Raw genomic sequence first — 12,961 nt, forward strand, 5'->3', positions numbered from 1 at the left:
GTTTTTTCACTGAACTGGAGATGGGCAGCACAGCATAAACACGAGTCTAGGTACCCACAGGAACTCTTGGTCTTTCAAACAATAATGCTGAAAGAAGTCCTGCTGGAAAGCATCATGCTTGTCTATAGTTATTTGTGAGATCTAACTCTGTGACAGAGGAAGAGCCCAGGGTTTTTTAACAGTTTGTGGCAAAAAGCTTCATTCTTTTTTCCACAGAAGTCTACAGAAACTGCTGTTGCTTACAGTGATTGCAAGTATTAGTTTGTGTCTCATATTACATTTATTGTATAAGTTATGGGGAAAACATGTGGATTTTACATGAGCAGCCACATGAATTTTTTCTTAAGTCCAACAGTTAAAACCAGTACAGACCAGAGTGATGACAAATTATTTTTGAGGTTATGTTCTGTGGTGTTCTGGGGTTCCCAACCAGACCTTTTCCTCGCTCTTTGCTGTACTGGGCCTCTGTCTGAACTACGTCAAGGCAGGTCGCATGTCTGGGTTGCCTACCTCATCTCCCCAGGGGACTTCAGGACAGAAGGCCCCCTCCACCCTCCCCAAACTTCAGCCATTATAAATGGCACAAAAATTGGTCATCAAACAAAGTACAAAAGGGTAATTTGCTCATCCTTTGTCTGTATCATGCTATTAAATACTTTTAAGAGATTATTGGTGTTCATTTGTCTGCTTTGCTTTGATAGTAGGAAAGCTGATGGTGAATGTACACGATTTTCACCCGTAATTGCACTAAATTCTAATACAGTTAAATACATAGTAAGTCCACATGCTTATCAGGTAACAGATCAGTTCTGTTTTAATTTAGTATACCTGATCTATTGCACCTCCTGGAGTGTCTCTCTGAAGAAATATGTCAAGATATTCCTTCTCTCTACCTAAAATTGCTTACAGTTTATGCTATGAAAGGGGAAATCAGCACAAATGAATCCTGACAAAATATATTACAAAACTAATAAAAATCAGCATGCAGAAATGCCAGCTGTAATTGCACTATTTTGCCATAAAAGGTCTGTGGGCCAATCAAACTTTTTTTTTTTCTCTCGGAAAAACTTAGCTTTTATCTTTGTAAGTCAGTGGTACAGTTGCCTTGATTTTGGAACGATCTGTAAGTATAACCCTTTTGAATCTCAGGAACAATATACCTCATCCAAACCTTTGTCCTGATTCATCTCCAGCTTTGATAGCTTCGGTGTGTCACCCTGCTTGCTTGTCAAATCTATCATCAATTCTAAATTGCCAATAAATATATTCCACATCTCTTTTGGGAGATGAAGCTTGTCTGCATGCTAAACAAAGAACAGAATGCACAAAGCTGAGATACACACTGAGATATAATATTCTCCCTCTTAAAATACCGCAGGTGAAATGATAATGTGGAAATATTCTTACCCTGAGGAAGGCAGACTCCAGTTGTAGCTTAGCAAATCAAAGACCAGAAAACTTGCTTGCAATAACATCCTAACAAATCCAAAGAGTTATTTTTTCCCCCAGTTAAAAAATATCCACACTCTGACATTTAATCCAAATCCAGAGATTAAGGCAGAAGAACTTCAATAATTTGTTTAGTTAGGTATGAAAAGTAATTTGTCATGAAACTTGTCAGCTATAAAGGTTTAAAAAAATCATAGCTATTCATGGCTGAACAGTAGGACTTTTCCACACAGGAAAATTCATCATCATTTCAGGTTTCAGTATCTTTTTGTATTTTGCATGGCAAATAAAAAGTTGTCCACCAATCTTGAAAAGTCTTTTTTTTGAGTTGGTCACTCTGTGGGAGAAACAGGCATTTCTTTAGATTCCCTTAATTTGGTCTTCATAGTTGTAAAATAAGTTAAAAGTAAAATGAGGGAGCTTCTCATTCAAAACCTCACTTTCTTGTAATTAAAAAAATGTATCTGTGTACCAACAAAGTAGAAAACTAAGGCACTTCAAATTCCAAAATCTTTCCATTCCTGGACGAGCTTTAGTGTTCAAATGTTAATAGGATGCCTGCATTTAAAAAAAAAGAAAAAAAAAAACACATAAAAAACCTTGGCCTGTATTCAGGCTCAAGAGTCTGTGAAACAGACTTTTTCCATACTATGATCTCAGTCTCAGGATTTCTCTCTTGCAAAATGTTAGTTATTTTTCTTGGCAGGTGGCCAGAACCCTGTATCTCTCTTTCTCCCCCTCTCGCCCTCCTCCTCTCCCCACCCTCCAGGCGCACACACACCTCTCGTTTTTCCATCACCCAGCGATTCAGCCCCGGGACGAGGTAACCCCCCCGCCCTTTGGCTGATGAGACATGGTGATGGTGTGGGAAAAAAATCAGGTTATGAGAGCCTGGAAGTATTGAATGCTCCTGATTGCCCTTCTCTTCTTTTGGACCCATTTTATTTTGTTTCCCTGTCTAAAATCCCTCGGCGAAGCCAGCAGCCCCCCGCACCCAGCAGTGGTGGTGCCCCCGCCGAGCATCAGCCCCGGCGGGTTTCAAGTTGCAGCAGCTTTCGCCCAGGGTAGAGGATTTCCAAAACATGTTACCCTGGCAACGGGGAATTTTAGCCCAGCAAAAACACCACCACGCACATCGCGACTCCAACGTGAGAGACGCTGAGCTTCCATTTATCATTTTCTTCAGAGAAAAAATACGGAGCGGGGTCGATGGTGCCTGCCTTCCTGGCAGCATTTCCGATGAAACAGACTTCTTCCCAGATATTCACATCGCCTGATTTTCCTGGCAACCCCTCTTTAACCACCGTATTCAGAGCTAATATATAATACATTCAAAATTCCCAATTAGTCCCTTACAAATGACAAAGTCCAAGGAAAACAGTGCCTAAGAGAAAAATAATAACGCTTTCGGTGCAATACAGCAAAACATTTCCTCAAGCATGACGATATTTTAGCCAGTTAAATTGGTCAGCTTTATTCTAAGTGACGTTAAATGAACACCAGTGTTACAGAAGCATTTTTGACTTGGTATAAAATTAGAAATAATGCCCGGCATTATAGGAGGTTTTCCAACGGGACAAAAGCTGCTGTTTCAAAGTGAGGGTTTCTCTTGCATTAAACCACTTTCCCCTTCAGCTTTGAGCCAAGGGTGGCATCAAAACGAGGGCAGGTTCCCATGGCTAATTATTTTTCTCTCTGGTGTGCAGAGTACAGGTAGATAGTAAAGGTGAAGGTGCTAAACAAGAGGGCCTGGATCAAGGCGACTTTATAAATAAAACTCTGCGCCAAGCCCTGCAGCGATAAGGGCGGTTATCTCAAGCTATTGGCTATATCTGGTAAAAGAGAGGGCTAGCATTTAAAAATAGGACAGCAAAGGCCCTATCTCACCCCATGTAAGTCAATCACAAAACTTCCCCAGACCTCAGTAGTGCTTTTATGTAGCATTCATCTATCCCCGTTCTCAGATAAAGCTTTTTTTTCTCTGACTTGAACTCAACAGAAGGTAAAGTTTGTCCCAGGAAAACCACCGCTGCAATTAAGGTCAGATTGGGCTTCCAGGTGTTTTCTTTCTAAACGAAACAAATAAGTCCCATCTCATCTGCTTTCACAGACATCATGTTTTTAAGATCTTTTTATATGACTTTATATGTCATTTAAAGATTTTTTTACCTGTATCATCTTCAGCTGCTATGTGTCTATAATTTTTCACATGGCAAAAACAGTCACCAATAATGCCAATTCATTCTTCCTCCTTAACTTTGCTAAACCTCAAAGAGAGATTCAGTCAAGACCTGTGTGAGCAAATGTCTTCCAAGAAAATGTCTTTATAGCATTTGAAAAAAATAGATTTGTTGGTATCAACTTACAGTAGTTTTTTGTGAACTATCAGCAGCATTGTACACCGCAAATCCAAAATATCTGTGCTCAGAAAAGGTTAGGAATTGGCGGGCAAGGTTCACATCAGCATTGTGACAATACCGTAGTGGCTCTGATGCATCCCACAGGTGAAATCACTTTGTTTCTTGGAGCGGGAAGTTATGGCAGAATTGTATTTTTTAACGGTCTATATATTTAATACACAGAGAAATGCTCTGTACATGGACTGAGGGTAATTCTTCAGGGGAGAAGGCAGAAAAAAGAACTTTTTCATGGGAATTTGAGAGCTGAGGAGTATATTTTAAAATTTTAGCTGTTCTTGCTGGACTGGCTGAGCAGAGTGACAGTCTGGCAGTGTTAGGGGTTAGCTCTGCAAGACGAGGCTCAAGTAAACAGGTGGAATAGTGCAGTGAAGCCAGCCTTCTTCTTCTGCCAGTGACTTGGTTCATGGATAAACACCAGACTTTCACTTCTACAGTTTTCAAGACCTCCATCGCTCTGAAAAACACTGCCTTCATTCATCATAGTAAGGGGGTTTTTTCCTTCTTTTTTTTTTTTTCCTAGCATGGACTGCAAGACTTCTCTCAGAAACATCTCAGACGTACATTAAAAGCCATTGATGCACTGGTGTTTTCAGAAACAATACATCTCAAAAATTAACTTAAAGGATGTCTTTTCATATTGTCTACTATCCCTTGGAAGTTGTTTTTCTTACAGAGGAGGGTCATCTGTGCCTCATGAGCAGGTTGATATGCTCATGATGGCCCTCAGTAGAGCCCGTGGAGTTACTAAAAGAGGTGTCACCAAATCATTGGCCAATATGTCTGCTGCAGATGTCCTTGCTGTCTAAAATGCCCACAACTTGAGCTGTGGAAGACTATTTGGGAAGTTGCCCTGGTATCTTAATCTGGAAGCTAAAAGTGGATTATGCCCCATAAAAGTTTGGGCAGCCCTTTTCTTGGAACCGATTTCCTCAACATTGCATTTTGAAATGAAAAGTTTCACCCTTTCCATTGTCCTCCAGACCCATCTAGCTATTTTCTCGTTCAGTTGACTTGACCCATCATGGTCCTTTTGGCAAACAGAAGGATATTGAAGATGTACTGCTGGAGGTTTTTTTTCCTCTGCAGCTTGCATGCTCTTCTCCTTCCCTATTTGCCATCCCTCCCTCCAGTTCAGCAAGACAAAAGCCAAATCCTTCTAATTGAAACTGGGTGACCCCTGTCCCAAGACTGAAACTCTGGGGCGAGGATGGGAGAGTGGTGATGGGGCAGGGGCTGCCCGTGCTCACCAGGTCTGCAGGCACCTGGGAGAGGCAGCAGCTCCCGCTCTCCCCTTCTCCCTACACCTGGCACTCCTCAGGACATTTACCACTTACTACCCAAGTCTGTCTTTAAAAACTTAAACTACCGCTCATTTCCTTTACTGTTCTGGGTGAGTAATCCTTAGCCATTTTTACAGAACATTACATTTTTCAACACTTTGTACAAATATTAATGACATAGTCTTCATGGCGGTCTAATTATTGTTTTAGATGGGGGAAAGCCAAGGCTAACTTTAAATAACTTGCACCAGGCCTTTTGGTGAAGTGAGGTGGGATTAAGGCTCCTCTTCCAACTCCAGTGCTCAATCAGGTTGCAGTTGTTGCCTGAGAGACTTAAGGTCAAGACCACACGTCAGCCAGATGTGAGAGGCCAAGCTCCCTGGGGGCTAAGAGCTGGACAGTGCGTTGGCAGCACTTGCTCAAGCTGATCTCCTGTATTTGAGACTGGTTCTCTCTGTTCTCTGGAGGCACCCTGTAACCCCTCTGCCTCAGTCTTCCCATCTGCGGAAGGGGAAACCAGCAGGAGTTTTTGGCTGTTGAATAACTATCTGTGAGTCACGCTGAAGATACAAGGGGCAAGACAGCAGAGAGGAAGAAAAGGCAAGAAACCAACAGACGACACTCGTGCCAATACAGACATAGGTCACATCAAGCAAGAACAACAGTGCTGTTGCTCTGAGTACCTGTTTCCTATTTCCTTCCTCAAGGAGAATCAGGGTGATGAGAACGATGAGCAGCTGCTGGATGGGAAAGAGACTGTAGCACTAATGTCTGCAAATGGGCAGCTTGGAAGCTGCCGAATTTAGTACTGTTAATGAAGATCCCCCTGAGCAAACTATTCTCCAAATGATGCTGGGGACTGGTGCAGGGAAGGAACAGAGCCAACATCTATTTCTGCCTGGCAAAAGCAAACAAGCAAACACACACACCAAGATCGCTGTGATTCTCAGAGAGTATTAGCAAAGGACAAAACTTGCATAACTGCCATAAATTATAAAAGCCTCCCTCAATCTTGGTTAATTCTCCTGTAAAAAGGGAGGGAAAAATCTGGAGCAGCTCAGCATGAAAACAATTGTGGGAGGGATAATAAAGAGACAGCACCGAGGTATCTAGTTGCTAGCCCTGATATCATTAAGTAAGTGCACTAGAAATGTCGAGGTAAATGCATAGCAGTGAATCAGAGTCAGGCATGATTAACCTTGGGTAGTCTGAACTGGAAATCATTTACAAACACAAAGGTACTGAAGAACATCACAACAGACAGTACATCAAAAGTCATCCCAAGAGCGGGAGTCTTGCCAAGCACTTTGTGTATTTGTGCCATTTCTGAATTATTGTCATATTTTGCACGTGGGAGGATGGAAGATCGCAGACCCCCGGCTTGGGGAGGAGTTTCTATAGCATCGCAAGGTCCTCTGAAACATGTGCACTGGTTGGAATCACTTTTCCTTGCATAGAAGTTTCATAAAATTAAAGGCTTTAATTGCAACGTTCCAAGGTTTACTGAAAGGATCCAGTTTTTGACAAAGAAAGACTAAAATCCTGCATCTGAAAATATTAAAGAACAAAAGAGCACTCTTTCTTCATCCCTCCCCCACTCCTTAACGCAGCCCTTCAGACTATAACTGGTAAAACCAAGGGGAGAAAGGATTTTAATAAAAATTAGGTGTTTTTAACAAAATCTGTGAAAGTTTTCTGACCATTGAAAATTGAACCTTTTAGCACAAAACCAAAAGAACAAAACATTGCTGGATATTTCCAAACAGTCCTAAAAGTTTAGAAATGCTCAGCGAAGCTGTAACCAGATGACCCATAGAGAGCTATATATATATATTAAGAGTACAACAACAAAAAACCCCTTCAAATCCAGAATTCTCGTGGCTTTAAAAGCATTCAATTACAAGGAACATGAATCAACTGGGGAAGACTCCAGACAGCTTAACACCTTTGTATTGTTTGCACCTTTTATTGCACTTCTTCAGTGCCAGCTCAGGCGATTATTGTGCATACCGAGGCAGTGAAGGCCATAGGAGTATCGTGCAAAAGGGTACAGCTCTGCTCAGACTTCCTCCCCGCTTTCGCATCATTCTCATTCTCCTACATCCATCTCAGTTATCTCTAGCATTGTAATAACTGCCCTTATTTATCTGCCTCATTAGGATGTTGCATCAATTAATGTGTATCATCTAACGCATACCAGTTTCTTAATGTTTAATATTATTATCAGTGGAGAGCCATGTCATACCGAGTCTATCTAGGGAGTCAATGCATACAGGAAAAAAACCCCATGCATAATGCTATTCAGAATGATGCATTTACAGTACCCAAACCCCCCCAAACAGACCACCACATGTCCTGCACTCTAGGTTTCTATACTCTCGGAGATTACACGTAGCACCTTTGGCCCTGGGGCTCCAGGTCACAGGGTAGTATCTGTTTTTGAGGACCTGGAGCCCAGTGGACAAGGCAGGAGGAATGTCTTAAGGAGAGACTTCATGTAAATGCTCAGTTCACAAGCGCCTCACTGCCTGATTCAGGAGGGTAATCAACCTGTCCTTTGAAGCTGCATAAATAATGTTTGGATGGAGGTAGTAAATCTGCACCAAGGATGAATTAACTGCCACTGAGTCATATAAGCTTGGCTTGAGTGTGTGGCTTGTAACATGCCTGAGGAAAATAAAAAAGACATTTGCAAGAAAGAAACATTAATTTGCTCCTCCCCGTCTTTTCTGTTATTTTTATCTAGGCCAACATGACTTGCTTTGTGGGTTTTTTTGTTGCTGTTTGTTCCATTTTCACAAGGAAACACTGATTCACAGTGAAACGAATCCACAGTTTCTCCTGGTCAGGCCCAAATGTGCCACCTCTCCTACATCAATGTCGCTCCTTTTTAGCACCCCTGCCGGGAGATGCCAACCAGACTCCTCCGACACTCTCAGAGGAGTGACACCTCGCAAGAGGGTGCAGGTTTTTTTACTCATGGGGACCCCTGGCAGCGTTCGTGCTCCCTCGCACACCTCTCCCCTTGCACACCTCCGCTGGCTCCCAGCTGCAGGTCTGGGCACTGCCGGGCTCTCGGTCAGCTGTGCAATGGCACGGTCTTCTCCACGTACGCAGGGGAAGAGTACGTCCATTACTGTAGACGGACCCAGGCACATGCGCTCACGTATCTGTGTGTACGTGTGCACTGCGGGTCTTTCTGGTTGTGCATCTTGTGCTCAGGTGAGATCTGCTACATCCCAAAAATGAACAGAGGAAGTCTGTATTCATGACTGCCTGAGAACCAGGGACAAAAGTCTGTCCTAGAAGAAGGTAGAAATGAGAAGAAACCCAGGGAAGGCCAGCCGAAGGCAGCAGGAAGAGAACTGGGATGTCAGTGTGCACCTACACATCAACATGAGTTAATTTATGTCACTGTAACACTCAAGTATCCAGCCCCCTATTCAATAACACATACATTTTAGTTTACTAATAGCTTTTGCTCGTATCGCTCTCCCTTCTTTCTCGTTTCCAGTGTTTGACCTCTGGTTTTCTCTTCCACTGCTCTCAGTTTTGTATGTCCTTCTGAAAATTTGGCATCTGCAGTTTCTTTTCCTCCTTCTTAGCTGTACCCCTCTCATTTTCCTTCTCCCCCTTTGGCACAGCACTTGCTGGTTCCCTTCCTCTCATCCCCTCCTTTCTCTCCTGCCTACTTTTCCACACAAATAATTTCTCTAACTAGAGGGGCCTCTGCTTCTCGAACACAGTAATTTATCAGTGGTAACCACTTGTTTCTACTTCTAAAAATTGCTCTGAGAACCAATATCTGCTGTGGGGTAGCCTTAGCATGTAGTAACAATTTAAAGATAAGCATTATAAATATACTATATGTAGTAGACAGCACAGTTTCAGAAGGTTGTACTAAGATCTCTTATTAGGCAAGGAACTTTTCACACCTAACCAGATTCTGAAGTCTGCTGTATCTAATACAGCACACTATATGACAGTATGTAGTCTCAAACCAAAACCATAAACATGTTGGGGCATATCCCTGAACCCATATTCTGGGTTCAGAGATCTTATGGGATTTTAATCCAATGAAGGAGAAGAAAGGAAAGTAAAGAACATTCCTCATGAATAAAATAGCGTCTAACCAGAAAAACCACTTTGGAGGATGGCTTATGTTTTACATATTGCTAAATATCAGCAAAAATAAATGTGTTCATTTCTCCAAAATACCTCCAGATGGCATTAAAACCCTTCTTCTTTTGGTCTTTATTGTGATATTCTTTTTAAAAATGATAATTATTGGAATCATTCTATTAACCATTCCCAGCAATCATACTATCAGAAGGCGTAAGGCTGCTACTGCTTAATTCATTTAATAAGTTTGGCTAAATATGCTCACATACTGTAATTACATTGCACAACACAATCTGCAGGACAAGCTATTTCTTACACCATGTCAAATCTTTTTCTAGATTCATTTCCAGAAGATTTTTAATGTGTATTTGCAGCAGAAATCAAAACATCCCACAATAAATCACCGTTATTGTACCTCCTTCTGTGACTGCTTTTGGCCATGTAACAAATGGTGACATCTTGCGAGATTTACATGATATAATGCTCTGAATTTAAATAACAGGAATCAGAAAACATAAATTATGGGCAAGATGCACTCTAAGATTCACATGACTAACTGTCACAAGAACTTCCCTCCCTCAAATGGGATTAAAAAGGTGAATGGTTTTGCAGACATTCATAATGCTCCTGCCTGGTAGTTATAAAAGGAATTCACTTATTTAGCTCAGTTTGGGAGACTGATGCTATTTATTTTTTTTTTTTTTTAACTTGCAGCCCATCTGTTTCATAGGCTGGTTTATGTTGGCAAAACAATTCAGTCCTTTGTATACTAGAGTTAAAAATGGTAAAAGCTTCTATTGTTGCACCAGAGTGAAGGTGAACACTGATATATTACAAGTGCCTGTTCCTATCTATTTCTCGACTTCTTTTGTTAATTCAAAAACATCAACAAAATCGTGAGAGACCAGAGATAGCTGTAATTGGATTTCAAGTAATTCAGAGGTGAAGCTGCAGACTGCAGTCTTTTAAAATTACATCAGTACATCAAAGGCATATGTGACATGATGTTTTTTAGCAAGTGTGACAAACTCCAGCAGCATTAAGGTAATGTTGAAGTCAGGTTGTAAAGGCCAGCCTCGCACGCCCACAAAAATCATCTCGCATCTGTTCAGCTTGATGTGGAGCCATTTCACTTGCAAAGATCTCTGACTTATACTAGCATGCAAAAGTTCTAGGAATAATTAATGTTTAGTCATTATCTAAAAAGCCTTTTTAAGAAAAGCATCAGTGAAAGAGCTTTATCTTAATGAAAACAAACAAATTCTATTTTGCCCAGCAAATCTGATAAAAACACAGCTGCCTTCTCCGATCTTAAATGCAAAAATGACTTACGATGTATGGGTTGCGCTTTTCTCTGGACTCTTTGGCTCTACATCACTTTTCCCTTTAAAAGAGAAGAAGAAAATGACATCAGAAATGGGTCATTATGGAAACTGCTCAGATGTGACACGTCAATGCTTTATTCATTGCTAACACTGACCACTCTTGCCACACGTGCAGACAGCCTCCGAGGCGATCACAGGGCTGCGGGGGCACTGCTGGAGCGTTTGCAAGCAGGGAGTCAACCCTGACTTGACTTTTCTTGTCACTGGCACATGTACTCTGGAAATGTCAGGCAAGAAAACTCCACAAGAGAGGACACAAGCTTTACCAGGGATAGCAGACCTCGGAGCCATAGAAAAGATTTCTCTAGGCCCCTACAGCTCTGCTATTGAGAGTGCACCCCATCCAACATGCACATGCTCCAAAACCCTGCTCCAGGAACAGTAATTATTTCATACAAAGCAAAACAGCATCAGCAGGAGCTAGTAAGGCAGTGATTAGGACACAATTCTGCCAATGGGTGTTTTGGTTCACATTCATTTTGACAGATTAAGCATCTGATCTTCAGCTCCAGTAAGTGAGGGCTGGGGAAGCCCTCTTTGCTATGTTGTATATTTTGGCTTAGGCACACAACCCCAAGAGAAGTCAGGTACCCAAATGCTTGAGAGGCATCAGATGCCCAAAGGATGCCTCTTCACTTTTCTGTACGACTCACATGGGTCCTGGCAAAGCATGTTGGCTTGTGATGATTCCCTTCTTGGGTCCAAAATCATATATGTGCCCAACACAACTTAGTTACATAGCACAGACACCAGGGAAGCAGGCTGCTAGCTGATGGGAAGGGTCATACTGCTTCTGCCAAGTCAGGCCAAGTCCTTCTCCCTCCTTTCTCGCCCTGCTCCCCCCACAGTAAGGCTGATGTTTGCTGTAATTATTGCTCTCTGAGTAACCAGAGAGAGTTACACTTCAGCGTAAGATTTTTGTTTAGCTCTACCATGGATGTGCAGGGTATGCCGCTCTACTTGAATCACCTTGAACTTGAATTCTGGACCTCGCGACTGTGCAGCTGCTGCTCCTCTTGTGTGTCGCTGGATGCTAATAGCTGTCTACACATGAGTTTATGTTGCCTAGCAGACAAGGAGGCGCAGAGGTTGAGTGGTTTACTGATGGATGTGTTTTTCTCCATTACCTTTTAATGAGCTTTGTTAAACCAAAATCCACCTGTGCCTTCTGAAAAAAATGTGAGAAGTGCTTATTTTGGTCAGGCTGTTTCAGTGTCTGATTTTCTGCTCATTGACTTGAGTTGAGTGGGCTTTGGATCAGTCCCCAAGCTATTCCATGCATATGAGCATTATGTATCATCCATTTGCTGCTGCCAAAGTCCTCACCCTCAGTTTCCATACAGCGTTGGGGTGCTGGCAATGGCTGTAAGGGGCACCTCTGGAAAACTTGCTGTTGCCTTCAGAAGAGGCAGCGTTTTGCTACCAATGTCCTTCCACTGCTGTACAGAAGCAAGCTGAAGGACTTACTCTAATCAGCAACCTTCTGGAAGTGGATGTCTTGCAGAAGAGGTTCTAGGTATTGCAAACACCTTGCCGTGGTGCATTTAGATCTTGTCCTCCCCTGTGGAAGAGTTTGTGTCTACCCAACTTAGGTGCCTAAACTTTAGTGAACAGGATGGGGGAAGCTCTGGATGACTTAAAAAATACTGATGCCTCCCTGTGGTCCTCTAGGGAAGCTAAGCACCTAGTGTAGGAGGACAGCTAAAGGCACCTAAAATTTAGGCACAAGCTGGGCATCCACACAGGATGGAATACATCCACTCCACAATCTCTAGGGCACTTTTCACTTTTAGCAGAGACCTCAGAAAGTATATCCAAATGATGAACTTGCTGGCTAGAAAGCTGTTGCTACAGTATATGTCTGTCAGCCTTAAGGTTCCTGGAGCCCTGGAGCTCATCTGCATTATGGTAATTTGGAACAAGAAACCAACAGTAACAGTTGGCATATATTCAAAGATTTTCTATTCGTAACTTAGGCTTTTTATAAGTAAGTGATGAATTATTACCATGAACACTGGTTTGTTTGAGTGTGAGGGGGAATATGGATTCCTGAGTGCTTTGCCAGCAGAGTTCACATCAGTTCTACTTTCAGCAATGTATGTTAATGCAGCAACAAGGGAAACAGCATAAGTACTGTGAGGAGGGAGAAAAGGGTATCTCTGTGATTTAGCCAAACTGGATATTAATGAATTACCCTACAGTAAGCATTTGCAGCTGCTTTTATGCTAATCGTTACTTAACGTACTTCTGTGAGGCAGGGGAGGACGAAGCTTGTACAGATGGTAGAAATGCATCAGTCCGGCCT

The 12,961-nt window shown here is 42.2% G+C and overlaps 1 protein-coding gene across 1 annotated transcript in view; it reads right to left on the minus strand.

The window, feature by feature from the left end:
• Positions 1-12,961, minus strand: part of AFF3 (ALF transcription elongation factor 3) — a 333,696-nt gene that overhangs the window by 113,697 nt on the left and 207,038 nt on the right. Inside the window, exon 8 of the mRNA XM_076328910.1 lies at positions 10,604-10,655. Coding sequence (XP_076185025.1) covers positions 10,604-10,655 — 52 coding nt within the window. The remainder of the gene's footprint in view (positions 1-10,603; positions 10,656-12,961) is intronic.

This window comes from Aptenodytes patagonicus, chromosome 1 (genome assembly GCF_965638725.1).
Source record: "Aptenodytes patagonicus chromosome 1, bAptPat1.pri.cur, whole genome shotgun sequence".
Taxonomy (NCBI): Eukaryota; Metazoa; Chordata; class Aves; order Sphenisciformes; family Spheniscidae; genus Aptenodytes; species Aptenodytes patagonicus.